At 42.6% G+C, this 26,952-nt stretch overlaps 1 protein-coding gene and 1 long non-coding RNA gene across 5 annotated transcripts in view; one reads left to right on the forward strand and one right to left on the reverse strand.

Moving 5' to 3' along the window:
- Positions 1-14,664, reverse strand: part of fancl (FA complementation group L) — a 17,630-nt gene extending 2,966 nt beyond the window's left edge. The window contains exons 1-13 of one of the 2 annotated variants that reach the window (XM_055902360.1): positions 13,419-14,664; positions 13,122-13,180; positions 12,777-12,837; positions 12,264-12,320; positions 12,038-12,135; positions 7,292-7,388; positions 6,260-6,328; positions 2,502-2,652; positions 2,234-2,317; positions 1,293-1,338; positions 972-1,053; positions 359-475; positions 38-109 (exon numbers count right to left, since the gene is read on the reverse strand). In XM_055902360.1, the coding sequence (XP_055758335.1) occupies positions 38-109; positions 359-475; positions 972-1,053; positions 1,293-1,338; positions 2,234-2,317; positions 2,502-2,652; positions 6,260-6,328; positions 7,292-7,388; positions 12,038-12,135; positions 12,264-12,320; positions 12,777-12,837; positions 13,122-13,180; positions 13,419-13,577 (1,152 nt within the window). In that variant the 5' untranslated portion in view covers positions 13,578-14,664. The remainder of the gene's footprint in view (positions 1-37; positions 110-358; positions 476-971; positions 1,054-1,292; positions 1,339-2,233; positions 2,318-2,501; positions 2,653-6,259; positions 6,329-7,291; positions 7,389-12,037; positions 12,136-12,263; positions 12,321-12,776; positions 12,838-13,121; positions 13,181-13,418) is intronic. The other variant, XM_055902361.1, reaches the window with a different exon arrangement.
- Positions 13,814-26,952, forward strand: part of LOC129836331 (uncharacterized) — a 53,367-nt gene continuing 40,228 nt past the window's right edge. Inside the window, exons 1-4 of one of the 3 annotated variants that reach the window (XR_008756645.1) lie at positions 13,814-13,844; positions 14,412-14,450; positions 14,908-15,079; positions 26,738-26,827. This is a non-coding gene — a long non-coding RNA (uncharacterized LOC129836331). Of the gene's footprint in view, positions 13,845-14,411; positions 14,451-14,835; positions 15,080-26,737; positions 26,828-26,952 lie in introns of those variants that run through there. The other 2 variants (XR_008756646.1, XR_008756644.1) reach the window with 2 other exon arrangements.

The following is a 26,952-nucleotide window of genomic DNA, read 5'->3' on the forward strand; positions in this document are numbered from 1 at the left end:
GTGAGTATTAATAATGCCATATGGTGGCTTGAAATACCTTGCTGCAGTAGGGACACTCTCCAAACACTATGTTGAAGCTCTGGCGACTGGAAGGTAGTCCACGCAACCACTGGAGAGAAACCCAACAAGAACTAGTCAAACTAAACTACTCAAATTGAAGTTGACCAATTCCTTGGGGCAAGATTTGAGAAATGCAAAGAAGCCAAACACCTGAAATGAATTTGATGCTTTTACATCCCATTTTTCTATGAATTAATAACAAATTATTTTAAATTCATGCATGTTTTATCCTAGATAATGTTTTGTAAAACAGACATGCCTACTGATTGGGTAGGATAGTAGTGTGCGTGTCCCTTACCTCGTACAGACAGGCCTGGTGGAAGGGTTGGCCGCAGCGAGGGTCGTTGCACACCTGGTCAGGAATGGCCGACTCCAGACGGTAGGCGTAACAGATCCCACACTCCGCACTGAAACTCTACAGGAGACATTCATAGTAGCTCTCCTCCTGTCTATCCCTTCTCTACCAGTGTCCCCCTTCCCCCTCTCTGTTTGCATATTTCTTTTCATGTAACGAGAAGCCCTTTTTCTCTCCAAGCGATCCATTAAAAAGAGGATGGCAGGTACAATTTCAACATCTGGTAAAGTAAACTTTGCTCTTCGGAATGTTAATGATGCTGAGGCATTAATCACCGTGGCGACAGTGGATAAACACGGCGCCCTTTCAACCCATCCGGCGGCAAAAAAGAGATAAATGGGGGTGTGATTAAAGCGATCTCGATAGTGCCGAGGATTCTGCCATCTTTGTTATTCTAATGATCTTATCTGTAAACAACCCAATTAAAGGGGATGCACACCCACCTCCAGCAAACAATCAAGAACAGAAATAAAAATATATTTCTACACACACACACGAGTGCTCGGCAGAGGTAATTGTGAGGGCTTGGTGTTTGAAACAGGGAAATGCAACGTACAGATTTTTCGTGGGTGGCAGGTGATGGGAATTCTATCTCCAAAACATCCCGGAGGTTCTGCAAGATGCTGCAGTCCGGGTTCCTGAAAGACACAAAACAGCTCCTTCACACACTAATTAAACACATGCAAATGAGGGAGAGACGGAGGGAAGAGGAGTTTGCAATTTTGACCAATATGTCTATTTCTCTCCCAGCTAGGAAATGTTGACCAAGGCTATCACATTGAAATGGCATAGAAGACTGTTCATTTAGAATCACATTGTATGGAACATATAATACCAATAAGTAGACTGTATCCAAATGACTGACTACCTAACTTACCATAAATGCATGTTGGCATTCAGCTTGTTCCTCAAAGGTGTTACCACTGCAGGGGAAAATAACCCACACAATTAAGTTATGAATTCAAATGGACATTGTAAAAAGAGAGGTTTAGAGATACACAACACTTGCAGGGGGATTTAACAGTCGTTTTTGTGCATTTCAATACATTTCAGAAAACATCACCCCAAATCTAATTTGGGGTGATGTCAAGTGTTTTCCTGGATGCAGCACACAGGCTCTTACAAACAGCTCTTCATATTTGATGACAGAGAGTCAGGCAAAGAGGAAATATTCCAATAACTTCGACATAAACGCTCTGCTCTAGTCCGTTCCACCCCATGAGCCTCGTCTTTGTGTACAGCCATCATTGCATTCTGTTGTTTGTTATTCTTAAATGCAAAAAGCAATATTTCTGCGTGACCCCATCTATTTGAGGGTCGCTGCCTGCCTCAGTCTTGGCGACAGCAGTGTGTGTTTAATAGCATTGCTAGGCAACCAACAATGAGTTCTGTGTGGCACTGTTGGCCAAGCATGACCTTGGATTTAAAGAAACAATTGGCAACAATTGTTAGGACTTAAATAGAACAAACTCGACCTTGGTTGGTCCGCTCCTACTCGTACCAAATCAAAAGCCTGATTATGTTGTAAAAACTTTGTTGGGTAGTACACATTCATCAGGACCCAGAATGCGCCCCCCAAAATAATACATATTTCCTTTGTCTGTGATCACAGATATGATAGAATAAGGGTAGGTGGAAACCAGGTTTCCTCAATACTGCATGTGCTTATCAAATTGAGTCAGATCAGTTAATAGACAGGAGGATGCATTTAAAAAAAAAAAATTAAACATGGCAGTATGCTGTCATTTAATATAGCGTACACATTTCATATAAATTATCGATAAAAAAACAACCATAAGTATACAGTATTTTACCTACCATGCTCAGCTCCAAGCAGGCAGCACTCTGGCAGCATCTTTGGGTGTTGCGTGTCAACCTCCACTTTTATGGACACGTTATTTGCTGCAGACATAGTTAATCAGTGATTGGAGACAAGGAATAGCTGACCACACAAAGGAAGCAATGATAAAAGTGAGTGTATATAGGTAGTAGCAGTAGAGGTCTGTTCAGTTCAGTGTGCATGAGGGTTAATTATGGCCTATTGAGGTCTCTAGTTAGTGAGTTTGCATGTCTGTGTGTGCGTTACCGATGGCGATTCTCCTCATGGTGTCGGCTCTGCTGGGTTTCTCTGGCTCTAGAACCCAGGTCTTTTCATCGATCTCATCTAGAACCGCCCAAAACTCAGCCAGAGACTCTAGAAGCAGCAGGAACTGAGTGTGAACATGGCCCAGAGAACTCTGTGGGGAACAGAACACAACAGGTATGACAACCTAAACTAGGGTTCAAATGTGTGGGTGGATACTTTTGAATAAAGAAATTCATTATCTTAACTGAGAAATTATAATTAGTTCATACAGTTCCTTCAAAGTATTCACATCACTTTTCCCACATTTTGTTGTTCCAAAGTGAGATTAAAATTGATGTAATTATTTTATTTAAAACAATTGTCGACACAACTCTTAATGTCAAAGTAGAAGAAAAATTCAAACATTTGTAAAATATTTATATAAAATAAAAACACTAATATATCTTGATTAGATAAGTATTCAACCCCCTGAGTCAATACATGTTAAAAATCGCCCTTGGCAGCGATTATAGTTCAGTCTTTCAAATGTTTAGCCCTGAACTTATTTAGGCTTGCCATAACAAAGGGGTTGAATACTTATTGACTCAAGACATTGCATATTTAATTAATTTGTAAAAATGTCTAAATACAAAATTCCACTTTGAATGTGTGTAGGCCAGTGACAAAAATCTCAGTTCAATCAATTTTCAATTTAGGCTGTAATGGAACAAAATGTGGAAAAAGTAAAGGGATGTGAATACTTTATACCCATGTCAATTAAATGGTAATGATTTGCAGAAAAATTGGCATCTATAGAAGGTCTGACCTTGGAGAGAATGACCTGTGTAGCCTAATAATTTTAATTGTATTAAAATGACCAAAAATATAACTTACACCAATTAAGCTATCTAACGGTTAGGGAAATCTCTTTGCCTAGATTTGTGAGGTGAAGATGAAACTATAGACGAACAGGAGATAGACATTATATACAAACATGATTTAGAAAATGATTTGACTATTTAGCATTTAATGCAGGCACAGGCTCAACAAATCAAATTCCCTTTAACAAACTATTTTATTAGACTAGCTTTGTCCCAGGAAATCCGACATGAGGGAGAAAAAATAAAAAATACAAAAAAAATAGAGAAATGAACCAAAAATTATGGGTCATTGTGCCAGCACAGTGCACACAATTTAGCATCGCACAGGTGCAGAGACTCCGCAATTACTGGCCAATTAATGCCAGTGGCGTGATTATGGTTATGGCTCCATAGAAATACAGTGGACCCAGTAAAAGGGGGCTTGGTAATTGAATTCCTGCTGGATTTGAGTGGCAGGATGTAAGAGTGTGTGTCTGTGGAAAGCTAAGATCCGCTCAGTACTCCTTGAGTGCCTCAATTAGGCCTCTTCATCTAGCACTGAGTAAAAACAGATCTATCCTCGCTACAGGCTTAACTCCTGAGGAAATGAGAGCCTAACCGTACCTACTAAAACACTGCTAATAAAAGCAATCATCTAGTGTGGTTCAAATGGAGTAATGACCTTTGAATGGATACACCTAAAGCCTTTATAATGGTGGCTTGTGTAGACATTGAGGGAACTGTGCATCTGACTGGGCCCTCTTCTCCTGGCTGATGACAGATAGGATTCTAACCCCGTGCTCTAATCATCTATTACTGTAGGTCCGGTACATACGGTTGTACACGCACGGACTCACAAACACACAGACTGCTGGCAGAGGTTGCTCATGCTGTGCCACACCTGCAGTGGTGGGTCTGGTGCCCACCAATGGTCCTGCCCAGCCACAATCTGATACAGACGTCAATCACCACACACTGATGTTAAAAGACACAAAACAGGTATGTATTACTGAATGAACATACACTCATTTGCCAGCTTATTAGGTACACCCATCTAGTGCCGGGTCAGACCCCACCTTTGCCTCCAGAACAGCCTGAATTCTTCGGGTTGGAAAACGTTGCTCAATTTGTATCAAGGGACCTAACGTGTGTCAAGAAAACATTCCCCACAACGTTACACCACCACCACCAGCCTGTACCGTTGACAATAGGTAGGATGGGGCCAAGGACTCATGTTGCTTATCCCAAATCCTGACTGCCATCAGCATGACGCAACAGGAACCGGGATTTGTCTGACCGGGCAATGTTTTTCCAATTCTCAATTGTCCAGTGTGTCCAGTGTTGGTGATCGTGTGTCCACTGGAGCCACTTCTTGTTTTTAGCTGATAGGAGTGGAGCCCGCTGTGGTCATCTGCTACAATAGCCCATCGGTGACAAGGACTGACGAGTTGTGCATTCCGAGATGCCGTTCTGCACATCACTGTTGTACTGCACCGTTATTTGCCCTTTTGTGGCCCGCTTGTTGGCTTGCACAATTCTTGCCATTCTCCTTCGACCTCTCATCAACTAGCTGTTTCAGCCCACAGGAATGCCGCTGACTGGATGTTTTTTAGTGTGTAGCACCATTCTCTGTAAACCTTAGACACTATCATGAGTAAAAAGCCCAGGAGGCCGACCGTTTCTGAGATACTGAAACTGGCACGCCTGACACCGACGATCATACCACGCAGAGTCGCTGAGGTCACTTGTTTTGCCCATTCTAACGTTTAATTGAAAAGTAACTGAATGCCTTGATGCCTGTCTGCCTGCTTTATATAGCAAGCCACAGCCACGTGACTCACTGTCTTGTAGGAGTGAACCATTTGAATGGGAACGGGGTGTACCTAATAAACTGTCCACTGAGTGTATGACACATTGTCTTGTTTTTCCTCTCTAATGTGCACACAAACTACAGTGTCTCTCTGTCCCTCTCATTCTTTCACACAAACACAGTGTGGCACATCTTGGCCCTGCAACAGAGCAGGCAATAATTACTCATTCAAATGAACATGTCAGGACAGCCGACAGACAAGCCCTTCCCCCACAACACACACACTCCTCTCACAGCACAGGAGAGATCCATCAGCTGCCCAGCAGGCAGACAGGCTCCATACGGCAGCGCTGTACTTAGCTCGTCTTCTCTGTACGGTTGCCATGTACCACACACACACACACACACACACACACACACACACACACACACACACACACACACACACACACACACACACACACACACACACACACACACACACACACACACACACACACACGTGTAGAGGGACACACCCAGCACATAGAAAGAGAACAGCTGTCAGTGTCTAGGGCTCAATATTACTGACTGTAACTGAGAATAAAATAGGAGTTAAAAGGGAATCCTTCAAAGGTTGTACTGAGACAGACAGCAAGTGTGTGAATTGCGACTGAAAAAGTGTGTTAGTGTGTATAAGTAGTAAAGAAAAATAAAATCAAAAATTAATATAGTTACATATCGCATATCGTTATTTTTGACAATTTCTTTGTTGTTAGGTTGCGCTAGTCAGCTGTACCTGCGCTAAAACTCCGGTATTTTTCATCCTATAGCTTGTTATCCATCTTTTTAAAAACAGTGAGCCAACATGTTTTCAGCACTTTCATTACATGACTGATCAACATTTGTTTTCTCATGGCTCTCTTGTCTTTCTGCAGCAGACATAGTGAGCATTATGTTTGGAATATCAAATCGCAATAAAATCCCAGTATCGAATCACAATACATATAGAATCGGCACCTAAGTATCGTGATAATATTGTATTGGGAGGTCCCTGGAAATTCCCAACCCCATGTACGAGTGTGAGACAGTTGGACTGAAACAGTGTGATGTGTTTGTTTGTACAGTACCTGTGGTGTCCAAGTAATGGCCAGTGGAACAGGTAGGTCTGCGGAGCACCATGGGGCCTCTACAGGGTGCTGTGAATAGGAGGGAAACTTGCCTTAACACCCTAGAGTTGGCCAACATGCATATCAATGTCCCTGGGTACTTGACTGTTACCAATACTGTACGTACACTAAACAGGCTATAGACTACTGGTGAAGTAGTTTTTTGGAAGTTAACCCAAACCCTTTCCTTACATCTCTTTCTTAATTTCTCTCCTTCTTTCCCCATATCACTCTTTCCCTGCCTGCCCCCCCTATCTCTGCATGTCAACCCCTACCTTCCACCCTCTGACTGTGCGCCTGTGTGGGGTGACCTGGGTAGGGGAGAAGGGCGGGCGAGGCAGCTGGGCCACAGGGGGAATCCAGGCTATTTTTACACAGTGACGGGGGCAGGCAGGTGGGCACACAGGCAGGTGTGCACAGGGTGAAACCAACCACCTCCAATGGATATCATCTGGGCCAGCTACCACCAACCTGCCATGCGGCCACCCTGCTCACTACTCCCGAACCCAGCACTGCCACCCTGCTAAACCCAGAGGGAGGGGGCAGGCAGGCATGGAAAGAGTGATATGCCGGCTAACGCCAACCAAGATGTAGGCATGGTCTGTGCTAAAACTGATCTAGATGTTCTACCTTTTAAGAGGACCAGCAATATGCATTTCTACTAGTTATGCCCACATGGTCTTATCTCTCTCCTCTCCTCTGCTTCTGGAGGGTTGTATCATGCAACTGTGAATCTAAAGTGGATATCTCTACACTCCCATCTCACAGGGTGTTGGAACCTCTCACGCAGACTTCAGAAAACTATGTTTGCCCTAGATATGGGACTGCTCAGAGAGGTACTGTCTTTTTAACACAAGATGGATATTTGAACATACTGTGTAAGAGTAGACTTGGGTTTTTTCATTGACTGTTACAATGTGTGTGTTCTCACTTCAGGCTTTAGTTAGTTTAGCTGTAAGTGTTAGCCTGCATAGTGTGTGTGTGTTCCCTTACCTTGGGCGTCAGTTTGACGGTGACGACGTGCTGTCGTCCTGAGGAGTCCTCAGCCCTCAGTTTCAGTGTGCGGAACTCCGTGTCAATGGACAACAGCCTGGGAACACACAGACATCAGTCAGTCTGGTCAGACACATACTGCATAAAGAGGTGATGCGTCCTCACACACAGACAGACTCAGAGGTGTTTCGTAGAGGGAAAGCAGGTTGCTCCCATCGTAGCCCACACCGGCAGTAAGACGTCTAAACAGTTAGAAATCCCCCGTAGGTACAGCTCTAGGACCAGCTTACAATTCCCTAATCCTAACCTTAAGCGGAGGAAATGTCAAACTGACCCTAGATCAGTTGCTAGACTCTGGGGGGGTAACTTCCTCCTAGATTTCCAGTGCAGTCATGGAACTCTGCTGTGGCTGACATGGCCATATTTCTGCTGGGGATTTATGTGGTGTGGTGGTCAGTGTCAACTTCTGAAGGCATGGAGCAGGGCAGCGTTTGACGGACCCGACTAGGATGATCGTAAAACTGACAAAAACACAGAAATGAGTGCAAATATGCTCAAACACACACACCGTGATCCAACACAGCACCTCACTCCTTTAATCTAGTAACACACAGAAAATATTTCACTCACTCAATTCATCTCCCTCTTTTCCCCCTTCCCTCATTCCATTTCATTGCAGTGACAATCTAGCAAAAACATTTCTGCATATCAGTATCACAGCTCCATTCTTGAATCACAGTCCCATATCCTCTACTCTGCATTCACGCGGCCTCCCGCCCCACAAAAGCAGGGGCTGGCTGGCACTTGGCGCGATGGACACAGCGTGACAGTGTGATGCCCCATTGTGAAGACTGATGATAGCAGTGCAATTGCAACTACAGGAACGGAGCTGCTTAGAAAACAGGAACAGATGACACACGTGTGTTTGAGTGAACAGTATATGGATGGAGCTAGCTGTACGGTGGTGAAAAAGTAATTTGTTAAAGTAATGATGAGAACTGTGGTGCTCCAGATATCGTATGAAAAGTATGAGATCTGTGTAGAAAGCCAGACAGTCATGTAAAATTCCACTCACTATTACAGTGCCTTCGGAATGTATTCAGACCCCTTGACTTATTCCAAATTTGGTTATGTTACAGCCTTATTCTAAAATAGTTAAATATTCCCTCCCCCCCTCATTAATCTACACATTTACATAATTATTCAGACCCTTTACTCGAGTCTTCTTGGGTATGAGTCTTCTTGGGTATGACGCTACAAGCTTAGCACACCTCTATCTGGGGAGTTTCTCCCATTCTTCTCTAGAGATCCTCTCAAGGTTTGTCAGGTTCAATTTAAATCAAATTTGTCACATGCGCTGAATACAACAGTGAAATGCTTACTGACAAGCCTTTAACCAACAATGCAGATTCAAGAAAATACAAAAAAAGTAAGAGATAAGGATAACAAATAATTAAAGTTAACAATAGCGGGGCTATATACAGGGGGTACCGGTACAGAGTCAATGTGCGAGGGCACCGGTATTGAGGTAATGTACATGTAGGTAGAGTTATTAAAGTGACTATGCATAGATAATAACAGAGACTAGCAGCAGCGTAGAAGAGGGGGGGAAATGCAAATAGTCTGGTTAACTATTTGATTAGATGTTCAGGAGTCTTATGGCTTGGGGGTAGAAGCTGTTTAGAAGCCTCTTGGACCTAGACTTGGCGCTTTGGTACCGCTTACTGTGCGGTAGCAGAGAGAACAGTCTATGACTAGGGTGGCTGAAGTCTTTGACAATTTTTAGGGCCTTCCTCTGACACCGCCTGGAATAGAGGTCCCGGATAGCAGGAAGCTTGGCCCCGGTGATGTACTGGGCCGTTCGCACTGCCCTCTAGTGCCTTGAAGTTGGAGGTTGAGCAGTTGCCATACCAGGCAGTGATGCAACCCGTCAGGATGCTCTTGATGGTGCAAGGGGAATAGGTTTTGTTGTGCCCTCTTCACAACTGTCTTGGTGTGCTTGGACCATGTTAGTTTGTTGGTGATGTGGACGCTAAGGAACTTGAAGCTCTCAACCTGCTACACTACGGCCCCGTCGATGAGAATGGGGGCATGCTCGGTCCTCCTTTTCCTGAAGTCCACAATCCTCTCCTTTGTCTTGATCACGTTGAGGGAGAGGTTGTTGTCCTTGCACCACACGGTCAGGCTGTCTCATCATTGTCGGTGATCAGGCTTACCACTGTTGTGTCATCGGCAAACTTAATGATGGTGTTGGAGTTGTGCCTGGCTGTGCAGTCATGAGTGAACAGGGACTACAGGAGGGGACTGAGCACACACCCCTGAGGGGCCCCCGTGTTGTGGATCAGCGTGGTGGATGTGTTGTTACCTACTCTTACCAACTAGGGGCGGCCCGTCAGTAAGTCCAGGATTCAGATACAGAGGGAGGTTGGATGGGGAGCGTTGCTGCACAGCTATTTTCAGGTCTCTCCAGAAATGTTTGATCGGGTTCAAAGTCTGGACTGTGGCTGGGCCACTCAAGGACATTCAGAGACATTTCCCGAAGCCACTCCTGTGTTGTCTTGGCTATGTGCTTATGATCATTGTCCTGTTGGAAGGTGAACCTTCAACCCAGTCCGAGGTCCTGAGCACTCTGGAGTAGGTTTTCATCAAGGATCTCTCTGTACTTCACTCCATTCATCTTTGCCTCAATGCTGCCATCAGCATACTTCACCGTAGGGATGGTGCCAGGTTTCCTCCAGATGTGACACTTGGCATTCAGGCCAGATAGTTCAATCTTGGTTTCATCAGACCAGATAATCTTGTTTCTCATGGTCTGAGTCTTTAGGTGCCTTTTGGAAAACTCCAAGCGGGTGGTCATGTGCCTTTTACTGAGGAGTGGCTTGTGTCTGGCCACACTACAATAAAGGCCTGATTGCTGCAGAGATGGTTGTCCTTCTGGAAGGTTCTCCCATCTCCACAGAGCAACTGTAGAGCTCTGTCAGAGTGACCATGGGGTTCTTGGTCACCTCCCTGACCAAGGCCCTTCTCCCTCAAGTGCTCAGTTTGGCTGGGCGGCCAGCTCTAGGAAGAGTCTTGGTGGTTCCAAACTTCTTCCATTTAAGGATTATGGAGGCCACTGTGTTCTTGGGGACCTTCAATGCTGCAGACATTTTTTGGTACCCTTCCCCAGATCTGTGCTTCGACACAATCCTGTCTCGGAGCTCTACAGACAATTCCTTCGACTTTAATGCTTCGTTTTTGCTCTGTCAACTGTGGGACCTTATATAGACAAGGGTGTGCCTTTCCTAATCATGTCCAATCAATTGAATTTACCACAGGTGGACTCCAATAAAGTTGTATAAACATCTCAAGGATCATCAATGGAAACAGGATGCACCTGAGCTCGATTTCAGGTCTCATAGCAAAGGGTCTGAATACTTCTGTAAATAAGGTATTTTTATTTTTTTTATTTTTAATATATTTGCAAACAAAAAAAATAATATATATATTCAATAATGCCTAGCAGACTCCTCCAAGTTAGGAAGATGTGAGACCTATATCGATTACAATAAAAGCCAAATGGAAGTATGGCCATTTGGGGTAAAGGAAAAGTATACGGCAGGGGTGTCCAAGTCAATCCATGGAGGGCCTAGTGTCCGCATTTTTCCCCCTTCTTCCTGTCAATTAGGATCTAGACCATCAGGTGAGGGGAGTTGTTTACTAATTAGTGACCTTAATTCATCAATCAAGTACAAGGGAGGAGCGAAAACCTGCAGAACCTGCCCTCCGTGGAATGAGATTGACACGTGGTATACGGTCTTTGGGAAACCTAAAGGCAGATTGAAGAGCAATACACAAAAGGTGAAGGCAAAGACACATTCACACACCTCTTACTTCAAACAGAGAATAAAAAAATGGATATGCCTCAAAGAGTGGTGAATATGGAATAGAGTTGTGTCTATTTAATGATGCCAAACACTTTAAAGCATGTGTTTTAGGCATAGAGGGGGATGGAGTGGAGATACTTGACTCCATATTCCCATTCACTAACTCATAACTTCTCAAGGCAGTCTCAAGCCCATTCAAATGACCAGGCTCAATGCAAGCCTCTCTTACCTGCACCTATCAGCAGACAAAATGAGTGAACGAGTGAAAACACCCAGGCTATTAATGCCACTGCCAATTAAGACGTTAAACGAATCTCGAGTGCATTGAGGCCTGCTGCGTAATGCTTCTAAAGGTAATACAGTATTGAAATGACGTTCACCTCATTTCCACATAACTTCAACATCCCCCCCATTAAACCTAAGAGTAGGGTCTTCAATTAGACCAATTTGCATTTGCTAATATCATAATTGCAGCTGTAGTCATTAATAGGGAAAGTGGAAAATGAGTAGCCGAGCTAAATGGTAGCTGAGATGCATCACCAGTCACAAAGAGAAGACGGTATTGGCCCTAGCTGACATATAGCTAGGCAGTGTTATTAAATGGGATCTGGCTTTAACTGTAACTCAATAACAAAAAAATAAGGATGTCATTATTAGTCAGTTAATAATGCAGTATAATATTGTCCTAAGCCTTTATTTTATGGTTCAGGCTGATGGTATGGCCGCTATAGGGTAATAGTTAGTCACTGGCCTGTATAATAGAACTCAACAGGTAATAATGCAGGTCATAGTTATATTCTATGACTAGTGACAAGAGTATTTCCTGGTCAGGTCACGTGGTAAAGCTCCTGGCCCTATCCCTACTTGCTCCAGTACATACTTATCCCATCCCAGGTCCTCCATCTCAATGATGAGCTGAGAGTAGTACTGTGGAGGTGGGATGGAGCGACACTCTGGCCTGCACTTGAGGGCCACTTCCTGGAACATAGAACACTTCCTGTTTACGTTCAATCACCAGCATTTCAGTGCGGTATTGTTTTACTGTATGTATTATGACATCAAGGAATATGTCAATATCAATCTGAGGTAAAAACAGATGCTCTTACCAGGACAGTCTTCAGCTCCAGAACAAAGCTGACTAGATCAGGAGAGTGATGTAATCTCTGCGAAAAGACAAAACAAGAGAGATCTGATTAGCTGGAAAATTAAGTGTTACTGTAGTGTCTTCTTTCAAACCAACTTAGTAGCTGTTCAAATCAAGGCCAATGTTTTGATTAATGGAGCCTGCCACTAGGTTTAATAATTAATGATAGCTTAAAGCCTGTGAAAATAATGAACTTTACAGCCTGGGGTGAAATATAAATCTAATCCCAATAACCCAGAGGTGACCACATAACAAATAGGGACATTTCCAAGGCAATGTTAATTATGCAGTGGAAAATATTTTTTTCAACAAGCGAATGAAACACAGCAAGTGATGGAATGCATAAGTGAACATACAGTTCACTAAGCAGTCCAGTCTACCTATCCTTGAAAACATCTTCATCTGAAATGAGTTGGCCTCTCAATTGATTAGAGTTATTAAAGTGTTGGTGTGGATTGCTTTGTTTTCTTCTTACCTGTTTTACTATGTGCCCATATCCACACAATAGCTGTTTCAACTGCCAGCAGCAGTGAAGCCTGCAATGCAGAATGATATTTAGTAAATCATTGATTCCATTTGATCCAGGGGACTAGAGTGACATATAATTAATTTGGGGTATGAAAGAGGGCAAGCAACATGTATCATTAAGTTTGAGGCCACCAATCCTCTGCCTAAGTCTGTATGTGTGCGTGTAGAGAGAGCAAGAAACAGATGGACAAACAGAGAGACGAATTGACAGACAAGTCCTTGTGTCTGTCTTTCTCTGACACACACACACACACACACACACAAATAGAATACAGGGGACTTGTAACGTTACTTAGCCAGTTTAAGTTGATGATCTGGTGGAAGCAGTATTCTTATTCTGAAGTCTCTCTCCTAAAATAAAATAGCAACAATAGTAGATAAAGTAGGCCATCAAATCTTGTTCAAACCATAAATATTATTCCGGCAACTTCTAAATAAACAGCTGACTGTCCAAGAATCGATGCGTGCGCGCGACTACTACACAGCTAACAACGTTACAAATGATATCAAAGATAACGTTACAACATTATCTTAACTTGATTGTGGCGCAAGTAACAGTTACCTAGCTCAGAAACCATGTTTGTCCCACCTGAACCGTGATAAATCCATCATAGACAGTTTTCTCCTTGTTGAGTGGTAACAACAGCGGACTCTCTTTGACAAGTAAACTCTCCATTCTTGACAGTTCGAAGTCAGCTGTGTGGTGCTGGGCTAACGTAACAACATGGTTAGCTGACCATGCTAGCATGTAAACATCTCAAGTTTTCAGCTGCATACAGTACTCACGTTCGTGACACTTGAACATTAACTAAGAGTTCGTTTGAGAAAAATGTATTTCAGAAATACAAGTATTGCCTTTGTACAGAAACCGATACGTTATTTTTGGTTGAGTAGCTAGCCAGCTAACTGTTTTTCCCGCAAAAAAAATAATAATAAAAAGTGTAACATACGTCACACAGGCTTTGGTTTGAATTACAAAACTTTATTAGCTAGTGCCAACTAAGCAGTGTTTCGGGTAAGCTACTATTATTTTAAGTATTTATGCAACTTTCACTGAAAAAGTTAATTGATTAAGAAAAGGGGTTATTATAAGTTATTACACATTATCAATTGCCATTCTCCATTCTCCAATTATTGTTGTAGCCTGTTTACAAAATATTGAAGGGTTCATGAATGTTGCTGAGTAGACATAACCCTGTATTAGCTTGGCCTCAAATTAAATACATGATTAAATCATGGAAATAGGCTTAACCGCACTTCTAGGATGTTCAGCTAACTGGTCCTTTTATATGAATAGCCCACAGGTAATGGACACCTTTTAATGTACAGTATAAAGAATGGAATTTCATGGTCGAAGAATGTATCAAAGCAGTAGCTAAAGGGTCTCTGGAAGGCATAGGCCTAGTCAATGTGTTGAAGTATAGGCTAAGCATAATGTGTGGAGGTATTTACAGTGGCTATTCCTTTTTTTATTCATTATAAAGACAATATGTAAGGGACAGGGATATGTTAAGAAATAAAAGTATTACTGATCATTTTGTGAAAGGATTCTCAGTTTATTCTGTTCTATTCTATGCTACAGGTGACATTGCCAACCTCAGATAATGTGTTCTCCTTTGAGGTAGGTATTGACATTACATCGACATCTATTTTTAGTCTAGATTACCTTGACCATAAGACAACAAAACATTCACACTGTCATGTAATTATTCTGCCAGTATCATTCATATTCCATATATTATGAAATCCAATAAGACATCTGTCTCTGTTTCAATTTACATACGCATTGCATGCCACAACATGTGGCATGAATTCCCTCTCCCGAATGCCAAATATGTCATTACAATTCCTATTCAAATCCAATCAAACCATGATTACTACAAAAGCCACCGTATTGCCGTGCTCCTATATACAGGTTTGAGGCTTAGCTCCCTTTAAGCAAATATTTATCCCTCCAGCCAGGATGACTGTATTGCAGTTTGTGATTATATATGGGTTTGTGAGAGGAGTGTGTCAACCGTGCATGCTCCACAATGTGCCTGGAGAGATTGATGTTTTGTCATCCACCTGCTTCAAAGCTGTAAAACCCGGCAGGCAGCAGCAAACGGAGAGACCTACCCAGCCCGGAAAAAAACAAACAAAGAGAGACCTTACTGGTGCTGTTTACACATCTGTGTGGAGGACTATCTGGGCTTGTGTGTTTTGACATCGCGCTCAAATGGCTGCACGGCTCCTGTCTCAGTGAAACGGGTGAGTGATATTCTCCTTCTCTCTCTCCCTCTCTCTGTCTCTCTTCATGTGCAAAGTGCAGCAGTCATGCAACACGGCTGGCTTAATAGCATTCAAAAAGAAAAAAGGCTTAAAGAATTGAGTGTTGGAGAATAGCCCAAGCCGGTGCATAGATTGTGCTGTCTCTCTCTTTCCCTCTCTCTGTCATTCCTTCCGCAGCCTCCAGCGCTGGGCTCCAGCTCTGAGAGAAATGATCTATTGTGCTTTGTTTATCGCTAGCCATGGTCACTTCTCTGAAATGCAATTGGCTGGAACTACAGCGTGTGGGTCCTGCACCCAGTGTTTTTTCCTCCTCCTCTCTCTCCCTCGCTCTCTCTTTCTCTCTCGCTCGTTCATACAGATCCCTTTGAGACAAGATATGAGCAGGGGTGTCTGGTCCAACGCACTTCTCTCTCTCTCTCTCTGTGTTCTGCATTCATCTGAATGACAATATATAGGACATATTGTTGTGCAAGAGCTGAAATGGACATAACGACTAAATAGTAAAATAATAATGACAATCCCGGGAAATATAGTTTTTATTGTTAAAGATGTAGGTTGCGTTTAGGTTACACTATTTTAGCAATCTTTTGAATGCTAGTGGGATTGCTGATATGACCTATAATTTATGTTACCACTTCCCACAGATTTATACTTAATTTACACTTTTATCTCACATATAAAATGTGTGTTGCCATTCTATGTCAGCTGTTTAGAAATAATTGAAGGTATATATTATATTATGGGACCCCCCTGCCCGTCACCGAGGTCTTTATTCTATTATTTGAGCCAAGATTTGTTCTGCTCGAATGGCTCTTCAGACATGCACGCTACACATTTTTTAAATTTACATCATTATAGTCAGAGTTACAAAATATTTGCAATGTGCACCTGTTATTTTCAAGAGCGAATATATGATATAATGAAAGACAAAACAAAGACTATGAGGCGTTACCTATCAAGTGTTTTTGTACCTTACCTTTGAAAAAAAGAGACTGGATGTGAGTGGTCCCACACCAGATTAGTTCCAGATTAGGCAAGGCTGTGCACTATGAAGGTTTGAAGTAATGGAGGGAATCAGACCCAGCCTCACTACTGACCAGGCCAGCCCAGCCTCTGGCCCCGGTCCGGATGTATTATTTAGCCCCATTAAATAGACTCACACAGACAAACAAAACCAAAGCCAGACTCAAAACCAAAGCGCTTGTTTAAAAACAAATCGAATCAAAATCAGATGTTATTTCCCACATTCTTTTTAAAAAACAGGTGAAGACTAACAGTGAAATGCTTACTTACGGGTCCTTTTTCAATAATGCAGAGTTAAAGGCAAAAAATACAATTACAAATAGAAATAGTGACACCAGGAATTAACACACAGCGATATTAATGCTTAATTAGCTATAGTTATTAACTAGCGAGATAACTACTAAATTGTATGTTTTGAATTGGCTATCAAGTTAGTCTGTCATTATTTTATACATGTTGCTGATTTGTCGCGGTCTCTCCTCGGGCAACGGCCTGCTGGCACACATGCAACACACAAAGAAGGGTCTTTCCGATAATGGCTGATATGTGTATTTTTAAGTGATTGATCATATTTAAAAGTGTGCCTTCATTACTTTTCTTGATCTTACAAACCCTAATTTGACAATTTGGAACGGTGCATCAAGCGCATTCAGGTTGGTGTATTTTCAATCTGCACAATCTCGAACAGCCTACTGTCACGCACAGATTTACAGACTAGCGGCAAATAAATTTGAACAAAGCGGAATCAGGAAACGAATGCCCACTCACCATTGCTATTCAATGCAGATCCCGCCTTCATTCCGCATTGATGAACCTTTTTTGCCTTATGCGTGAATCTGGGACGGCGATAGGCTACTTTGTTTTATAGAGGAGCTGGTACGCAATTACCCAAACATTTGAAATGCCGGTATGGCGCTCTGGATAGCTCCGGCACAATTCAAGGGCTGCATGTACAGTGTATTCAGAAGGAATTCAGACCCTTTGACTTTTTCCACATGTTACATTACAGGCTTATTGTAAAATGTATTAAAGGGTTGTTTATCTTCATCACTCTATGTAACGGATGTGAAATGGCTAGCTAGTTAGCGGGTGCGCGCTAGTAGCAGTTACGTCACTTGCTCTGAGACTTAAGTAGGGTTTCCCCTTGCTCTGCAAGGGCCGTGGCTTTTGTGGAGCGATGGGTAACGATGCTTCGTGGGCGACCGTTGTTGATGTGTGCAGAGGGTCCCTGGTACTGTTACATTGATGCTGTTGACCCGGATCACTGATTGAAAATGCTACTAGCGCGCACCCGCTAACTAGCTAGCCATTTCACATCCGTTACACTCACCCCCCTTTCGACCTCCTCCTTTTCCGCAGCAACCGCAGCAACCAGTGATCCGGGTCACGGCACCAATGTAACAGTATAACTTTAAACTGTCCCCTCACCCCGACACGGGCGCGAACCAGGGAACCTCTGCACACATCAACAACGGTCGCCCACGAAGCATCGTTACCCATCGCTCCACAAAAGCCACGGCCCTTGCAGAGCAAGGTGAAACCCTACTTAAGTCTCAGAGCAAGTGACGTAACTGATTGAAAATGCTACTAGCGCGCACCCGCTAACTAGCTAGCCATTTCACATCCGTTACATCAACACACAATACCCCATCATTACAAATATATATATATATATATATATATATATATATATATATTTTTATAAAATAAAAACGGAAATATCACAGTTACAAAAGTACTCAGACCCTTTACTCAGTACTTTGCTGAAGCACCTTTGACAGTGATTACAGCCTCAAGTCTTTTTTGGCTATGATGCTACAAGCTTGGCGCACCTGTAATTGGGGAGTTTCTCCCATTAATCTCTACAGATACTCTCAACTCTGTCAGGTTGGATGGGGAGCATCACAGCACAGCTATTTTCAGGTCTCTAGAGATGTTTGATCGGGTTCAAGTCCGGGCTCTGGCTGCGCCACTCAAGGACATTCAGATACTTGTCCCAAAGCCACTCCTGTGTTGTCTTGTCTGTGTGGTTAGGGTCATTGTCCAGTTGGAAGGTGAACCTTTTCCCCAGTCGGAGGTCCTGAGTGATCTGGAGAAGGTTTTCATCAAGGATCTCTCTGTACTTTTCTCTGTTCATCTTTCCCTCGATCCTGACTAGTCTCCCAGCCCCTGCCTCTGAAAAACATCCCCACAGCATGATGCTGCCACCACCATGCTTCATCGAAGGGATGGTGCCAGGTTTTCTCCAGATATGACACTTGGCATGCAGGCCAAAGACTTCAATCTTGGTTTCATCAGACCAGAGAATCGTGTTTCTCATCGTCTGAGAGTCCTTAAAGTGCCTTTTGGCAAATTCCAATCGGGCTGTCATGTGCCTTTTACTATGGAGTGGCTTCCGTCTGGTCACTCTACCATAAAGGCCTGATTGCTGGAGTGCTGCAGAGATGGTGGTACTTCTGGAAGTTTCTCCCATCTCCACAGAGGAACTCTGGAGCTCTGTCAGTGACCATGGGGTTCTTGGTCACCTCCCAGACCAAGGCCCTTCTCCCCCGATTGCTCAGTTTGGTTGGGCGGCCAGCTCTAGGAAGAGTCTTGGTGGTTCCAAACTTCTTCCATTTAAGAATGACAGAGGCCACTTTGATCTTGGGGACCTTTAATACTGCAAACATTTGTGTGTACCCTTTCCCAGATCTGTGCCTTGAGACAATCCTGTCTCAGAGCTCTACAGACAATTCCTTCAACCTCAAGGCTTGTTTTTTGCTCTGACATGCACTGTCAACTGTGGGACCTTATATGGACAGGTGTGTGCCTTTCCCTATCAAGTCCAATCAATTGAATTTACCACAGGTGGACTCCAATCAAGTTGTGGAAACATCTCAAGGATGATTAATGGAAACAGGATGCACCTGAGCTCAATTTCGAGTCTCATAGCAAAGATTCTGTATACTAACGTAAATAATGTTGTTCTGTTTTTATTTTGCATAAATTAGCAAAAATGCTCTGGTTTTCGCTTTGTCGTTATGAGGTATTGTGTGTAGTTAAAAAATGTATTTTATCAATTTTAGAATAAAGCTATAACTTAACAAAATGTGAAAAAACATTTGAGCTTAGCATTTCGTTCCTCTGGTAGGCTTGCGTCGGTGGGCAGCTTACAGCTGGGTTTTCCTTTGCAATGTGTAATCGTTTGCAAGCCCTGCCGCATCTGCCGAGTGTCAGAGCTGGCATAGTAGGATTCAATCTTAGTCCTGGTGTCACGATCGTGTTGACATGAATGAGAGGACCAAGGCGCAACATGATATGAATACATCTTCTTTAATTACAACGACGAAGATGAACACGAAACACTTAAACCACACTAACAAAAACAACAAACGATCGTGAAACTTCAAACGCAAGTGCACACACAAACTACTTACGTAGACATATACATATACAATGACCCACAAACAGCTAAAGCCTATGGCAGCCTTAAATATGGATCCCAATTAGAGACAACAGAAACCAGCTGTCTCTAATTGAGAACCCATTCAGGCAACCATAGACTTTCCTAGAAAACTACACACACCCATAGACACAGCTAGATACATACACTCAACACAAACCCATACACTACAACCAACACCACCTCTACCATATAATACCCCCAAACACACACATACCCCATGTCACACCCTGACCTAACTAAAATAATAAAGAAAACAAATAATACTAAGGCCAGGGCGTGACACCTGGTATGGGACTTTTGGCCTGTTTGATGGCTCGTCAGAGGTCGTAGTGAGATTTCTTATAAGCATTCATTTTAGTGTCCCGCTTTTTTCTAGACTTCAGCTCAGTGAGGGTGTTGACTGTAATCCATGGCTTCTGTTCGGGGTATGTACATACGGTCACTTTGGTGACGATGTCGTTGATGCACTTATTAATGAAGCCAGTGACTGATGTGGTAAACCTCAATGTTATCGGATGAATCCCAGAAAATGTTTGAGTATGTGCTAGCGAAACCATCCTGCATCTGCTTAATCAGACTATTTCCGTATTGAGTGTGTCACTGGTACTTCCTGTTTTGAGTTTTTGCTTGTAGGAAGCAGGAAGCAGGAAGATAAAGTTATGGTCTGATTTGCCAACGGGAGGGCGAGGGAGGGCCTTGTATGTGTTTCTGTGGTTGGAGTAAAGGGGATCTAAAATGTTGTCGTCTTTAGTTGCACAGGTACATGCTGGTAAAATAAGGGTAAAACAGATCTCAGTTTTTTCCTGCATTACAATCATCAGCCACGAGAATCGCTGCATCTGAATGTGCTTTTTCTTGTTTGCTTATATCTTGTTGAGTGCGCTTTTAGAGCCAGCATCGGTTTGTGGTGGTAAATAGACAGTAAACTCTCTTGGCAAATAGTATGGTCTGCAGCTTATCATGATTGGTATTCTAACTCAGTCGAGCAAAAACTTGAGACTTCGTTAACAATAGATTGCGCACCAGCTGCTGTTAACAAAGAGACACACCCATTCTCCCTTCGTCTTACCCGAGGCTGCCGTCTGGTGTTGACAATGCGTAGAAAAACCAGCGAGATGTATAGTCCTCGGATATCACAGTTTTTCAGGTCCATTGATAGGATAGTCTTGAACAGAGCTCATCCAGTTTGTGCTCCAGTGACTGCACGTTCACCTACAGAACAGAATCCGATGGCGGTCTGTTTGTTCGTCGACGTAGTCTCGTCAGGATGCCGCCTCGCCTGCCTCTTTTTCACTGCCTCTTCCTCTTTAGAGTCACAGGGAATAGGTTCTGGTCCGTATTAAGCAGAATCTCCAGAGCTGCCAACTTGTTGAGGTAGACATGTTCATCCAAATCGAGGTTCATGATTGCTGTTCTGATGTCCAGAAGCTGTTTTCGGGCATAAGAAATTATGGCGGAGGCATTATGTACACATTTTTATTAGATCAGCTTTAAAACCCCCAAAAATAGCAACATTTTTCAGGCGCTTTTAAGACGGCTGCTATACACTGCAGCTCCATCTTCATCTTCAGACCTCTTGATTCACTGTGAGCACTGACAGGAATGGGCAACAGTCTGAGAAATGTGTTGAGTAGCACTAAACTGCTCTCAGGACCCAACTCTGAGCCAAAGAGTCAGATGTAATGTGCTGCAGGTAGAAGGGCTGCCAAGGACTATAATATGAGCTCTGATTATCTGACATCAAATGACATGGCCGTTTTTAAAACTGCTGTTTAAGTTCTTACCTGGCAAGCTTCTTGATAAATATTTATAAATACTTTTTATGTGGTTTCATGCTTTTTCTGTTGTTTGTTCTAGCCTATATCGTGGCATTCACCATGAAGTTTAGGAACTGAGTACATTTATGGTTTTGTTTGTGTGTTTGTTTGACTATGCACATATATATATATCTGTTAGTGTGGGTGTGTTTACTCTAATTTGCTGTATCACGGATGTGTGGTGATCTGAGTTGGAGCGGCGCAGAGTGTGAAGTCTTAGCCTGGATTACAGGGCTCAGAGATAGGGCTGAATCCAGCCAGCTGTCTGACATGAATTGATCGGATTAGAAAGTGTGGGTTCCTTTCCCCCACGGGGAGACCAAGCAGGTTGTGTATAATTGACTTTACTCCCTGAATGTCTTGTGGGCTAGGGAGGTCTGCCTGTCTGGGAGGGGGTTATCCCTAGGAGCTTGGCGGAGGCTTAGGAACAGATCGATATCACCAGTGTTGAGTTGCAGCAGGGAACCTACCTAAATAACAGTAGGGGGGTCTTTCCACCTCAGAAAGCACAATAAAAGAGGATTTCGCACCCAGCATCTCAGATTGTTCTGAAATAGTTTCGTTAGTTAGAGACAGGTACCTGAAACATTATTTTGTTAAAATTGTTTTTTATCTCAGAGAAATTAATTGCATCCAAATTGGCCATTTTAATTTATAGGATTCAGATAATATTCAATGAATATAGTGCCCAACAAACTTTTTCCTACCAATGAGTAAGACTTGAGGAATCCAAAACTTATTCAAAAGCTACCCACGTACCTCCCATATCCCATGCCAATCCCACCCCAATCCCAACCCAACAACCAGTGAACAGTATTAGTTCTCTATGTTTGACAAGTAGTATGAAGCTGTGGCTTGGAGTATTGCTTCTTCATTCTTTGTCTTCTATTCCCTGTGAATATGGTGATGTTTTTTTCCCCTGTTCAGATAAATGTGTCATTGATGTTGCTTTCATTATTTACCATAAAGTAGTGTGAAAGTACCAGGTTTTGACCACTAGATAACACGGTTGCTGATATACCGTAACACTTTTTAAAATCCATTTTACTGGTCTCTTGTGTTTATTAAATAGATCAACATTTCCTTTGCAACTTTGTGTAGAAAACCAATAGATCTGTCTTATTATGAAAATAAATTGTGTGGTCATCCTCACAATTCAAACCTGTCCTTCATGAAAGCATTTCAAAAAGCTTATTTCTGGCCTCCTGAGTGGCGCAGTGGTCTAAGGCACTTGTGGGGGATTAAATGACTTCCGGGTTAAGCGAGCGGGTGTCAAGGTGTTAAGAAGTGAAGCTTAGCGGGTCATGTTTTGGAAGAAGCATGACTCGACCTTTGCCTCTCCCGAGCCTATTGGGGGGTTGCAGCGATGAGACAAGATCGAAATTGGGGAGAAAAGGGGGTACAATTACAAAAACATTTAATAAAAAATAAGCTTATTTCTCTGTTTACATCCCTGTTAGTGAGCATTTCACCTTTGACAAGATAGTCCATCCACCTGACAGGTGTGGAATATCAAGAAAATTAAACAGCATGATCATTACACAGGTGCACCTTTTGCTGGGGATAATAAAAGGCCACTCTTTGCAGTTTTGTGTCACACAAATCAATGCCATAGATGTTTCAGGTTTTGAGGGAGCGTGCAATTGGCATGCTGACTACAGGAATGTCCACCAGAGCTGTTGGCAGAGAGTTTAATGTTAATTTCTCTACCAAAAGCAGCCTCCAAAGTCGTTTTAGAGAATTTGGCAGTACATCTAACCAGCCTTACAACCGCAGACTACATGCAACCTCGCTAGCCCAGGACCTCCACATCTGGCTTCTTCACCTGCGGGATCATCTAAGACCAGCTACCCAGACAGCTGATGAAACTGTGGGTTTGCACAACCGAATAATTTTTTCTCAAACTGTCAAAAACCGTCTCAGGGAAGCTCATCTGCGTGCTCGTCGTCCTCACCAGGGTCTTGACCTGACTGCAGTTTGGTGTGGTAACTGAATTCAGTGGGAGAATGCTCACCTTCGATGGCCACTGGTACGCTGGAGAAGTGTGCTCTTCATGGATGAATCCTGGTTTCAACTGTATCGGGCAGATGACAGACAGCGTGCACGGAGACATGTGGACAAGCAGTTTGCTGATGCCAAAATTGTGAATGGAGTGCCCCATGATGATGATGGGGTTATGGTATTGGCAGGAATAAGCTACGAACAATGAACATAATTGCATTTTATCAATGGCATTTGAATGCACAGAGATACTGTGGCGAGATCCTGAGGCCCATTGTTGTGCCATTCATCCGCCGCCATTACCTCATGTTTCAGCACGATAAGACACGGCCCCATGTCGCAAGGATCTGTACACAATTCCTGGAAACTGAAAAAGTCCCTCATACTCACCAGACATGCCACCCATTGAGCATGTTTGGGATGCTCTGGATCGACTTGTATGACAGCCTGTTCCAATTCCCGCCAATATCCAGCAACTTCCACAGCCATTAAAGAGGAGCTGGACAACATTCCACAGAGCACAATCAACAGCTTGATCAACTCTATGCGAAGGAGATGTGTCACACTGCATAATCTAAATGGTGGACACACCAGATACTGACTGGTTTTCTGTCCATGACCCAACTTTTTTCTTTTACATTCTGTGTCCAACAGATGCATATCTGTATTCCCAATTGTGTGAAATCTGTAGATTAGGGCCTAATGAATTAATTTCAATTGACTGATTTCCTTATCTAAACTCAAAATCCTTAAATTGTTGCATTTATATTTTTGTTCAGTGTAATATCTAATAATATCAACACAATTTAATAATCAAGAGGTTCCCATGTGATAAGGTGAGAAAACTCAGGGTGTGGATGTAGAAAGTTCCACCTGATTAGTGAAGTGTGCTTGTTATACACACTGTGGAGTATTATTGTGATGTATCCTTCACCCCATACTGTTGATTACAGTCATCTAACCAGTAGGCTACGGTAGGTTTGCCATGCCCAGTGATACAGTAGTGTTATAGTATGTATTACTTGTCTGTATCCACTTATCTTCAGCAGCACTACTGACTAAAGAAAGAAGCTTGGAAGTGTTCTTTTGTCTTTTGAAATCATATATATCAAATTAATCACAAAGTCATTATATAAATATGAACTATACAGTGTAGGCTAACACATCAATCAAATATGTTATTTTCAACTTCATTTCCCTAATGTCTTGTTAAATAGCTGCACTGGTGAGAGATGTCGTTTAGATGTACTTAAAACAGAACATTCATTTATTTTTAAGTTAGTTCTGCGTGCTATCCCTTTGTTTTTCTCTCTCTTAAACATCAACTTAAAGTTATCCATTGAAAGATACGGACTATAGTATATTTTAGTGAAGTAATGAGTGTTCTTCATTTCCAATAAGCTGTTATTAATTCTGTCTCTCGGTAAAATATAGCGATTCTCCACATAGGCCTTATAGGCACGAGTAAAGAGTGAAGAGTGAAGAGTGGACTAACCTCGCCTATTTTGGCACAGACTAAGGTTCACTTTAATGGATCAATTCTTTTATTATTAAAGGCGGCCTCTGTAGTGCAGACTAATACATTCTGAATTGATCCCCCTCCAAACCTTTATTGCCATTTCTCCAGTGAAAGATATGTTCACTAGAATAAAGATTTTACATAGTGACTTGCCGTTAAATAAGCCTATAAACTGAAGTATTCACATTTTCATGGAAAGAAAATAAAAGGCGAGAGAGAAAGAGCTGGAATTGCCAGCAGGCTTTTAGAATATCATTACCACATTTTGCTAAAATTCAAATCATAGCATAAGGACGGTACCTGATAATTAAAACTGTCTCGGTGCGCCAGGGCTTTGATACGTACTCAAACGTCTGTGTGTGTTTGTCTGACTCTGTGTGTGTGTCTGTGAGTTTGTGTGTGTGCATGTGTGCGCGTGGGTGTGTGTTTGTGTGTGCACACCATCCAATAGCGTTCACAGTCTAGGATATATTAAATCGGAGGCCGTTCTTTCAGAATAGGGATGTACATTCAGTTTACCTTGTGTGTCTGTATTGTGGAATGATTGAGTTTTGTCTCTGTGGTATGCTGAGGTATTGCCATAGGCCTGATAGACTACTGAAATGTTGTGGCTCTATGTAGTCACCTCTTTAACTCATTTTTGGGGCCTGAGACAAGGGCCCTGTTCAGTCAAAAATGATAAACAGTGAATCCCGTTAATCCAATGTAAGAAATGCATTCATGATGCCAGGTATGTTTCATTGTAATCATTATCATTGAAACAAAATGAAACTCAACAATCAGAACATGCTCTCTTGTTGCATAAAAGCAATGTTATTTCTGTGCTACCTAGCAAGTCATACTCTGGTGGTTTTAAATGAACAGGGCCCTCAGTCAGAGCTGAGAATCGTGTGGAGTCTTTGCGGTAATGGAGCCTGAAGCGTGCCCGACCATTATTGACCAAATCTGTGTGAATGAGCCCAGCAGTTGAGGACATAATGATCCAGACTCACTGGGGTCTGTGTACCCAGCCCAGGGGCTAGCCACTCGATCGCTGATCAATAGCTTTTTATTAAAATTGTTTGCAAAGAAATACAAATCCATATTGTTTTCCTTGGACAGGGGCACTGTGAAATATGTTGATATATTTATATATTTTTCCAGATGAATGCAGAAAATGATTGGTTGATATGCATGAGAAAACCACAGGGCAGTGGTGGGGCGATATCGGAATATCCACTTGGAATTGATTTTTAAAAAAAGATGCATTTATGATGATCTTATTTTCCCTCTCTTCAATAGGGGTTGAATTACATATCATATTACCCTCATATTAAGAAAAATGTTACAACATAAGTAATTATATTACTTATGCCAATAATGATATGCTGAGAGAGGCTTATTGATTCAGCCTATGATGCACCTGGACTAAATGAATTGCAAATTTGCCTATTGGCAATCTCTGCCACTCACTTCGATTCAGTGTTAGTATGTTGAATTGCACCAGCCAGAAAATGATCTTAGCATTTCTGAGGCACTGGAATACTCAACAAGGAAACCTTGTCACCAAACAAGATGTGTCTTCTTTGCTCTCTCTCACTATTGTGCCGTGCTTAAATCACATTTATAGTCCTTCCACTGCAGCAGACTATCTGATATGTAATGGAATTTGAAGACCATCTTTATTTAGATCTGCAGTTGGGTGAGATTACCAAATAAACTGCCCACCTCTCCACTTCTCCTCTCTGAGGGAAGACAAGGAAGGAAACGGGGACGGCAAACAGACAGGTGTAAAGACAGTGTGAAAGGATACAGAGAGACTTAAAGTCTGGGTTGATGTTTTCTCTTTGCAGAAGATGTAGAGGAGCTGGATGCTGGAGAGTGAGTGAAGGAGTGAAGCTGAGCCCTGGACGGAGGGATCTGCTGGAGGAAAGGAGAGAGAGGTGAGTTGGGAAAGTGATGTGGAGAGCGGGTGGGAGGGGGTAGGAAAGTGGAGAGAGAGAAAGAGAGAGAGAGCTGGAGGAAATTGGGAATTTCTACAGTGTTTGTTATCTAAAGTGGTGTATTT

The sequence above is a fragment of the Salvelinus fontinalis genome, chromosome 37 (genome assembly GCF_029448725.1).
Source record: "Salvelinus fontinalis isolate EN_2023a chromosome 37, ASM2944872v1, whole genome shotgun sequence".
NCBI lineage: Eukaryota > Metazoa > Chordata > Actinopteri > Salmoniformes > Salmonidae > Salvelinus > Salvelinus fontinalis.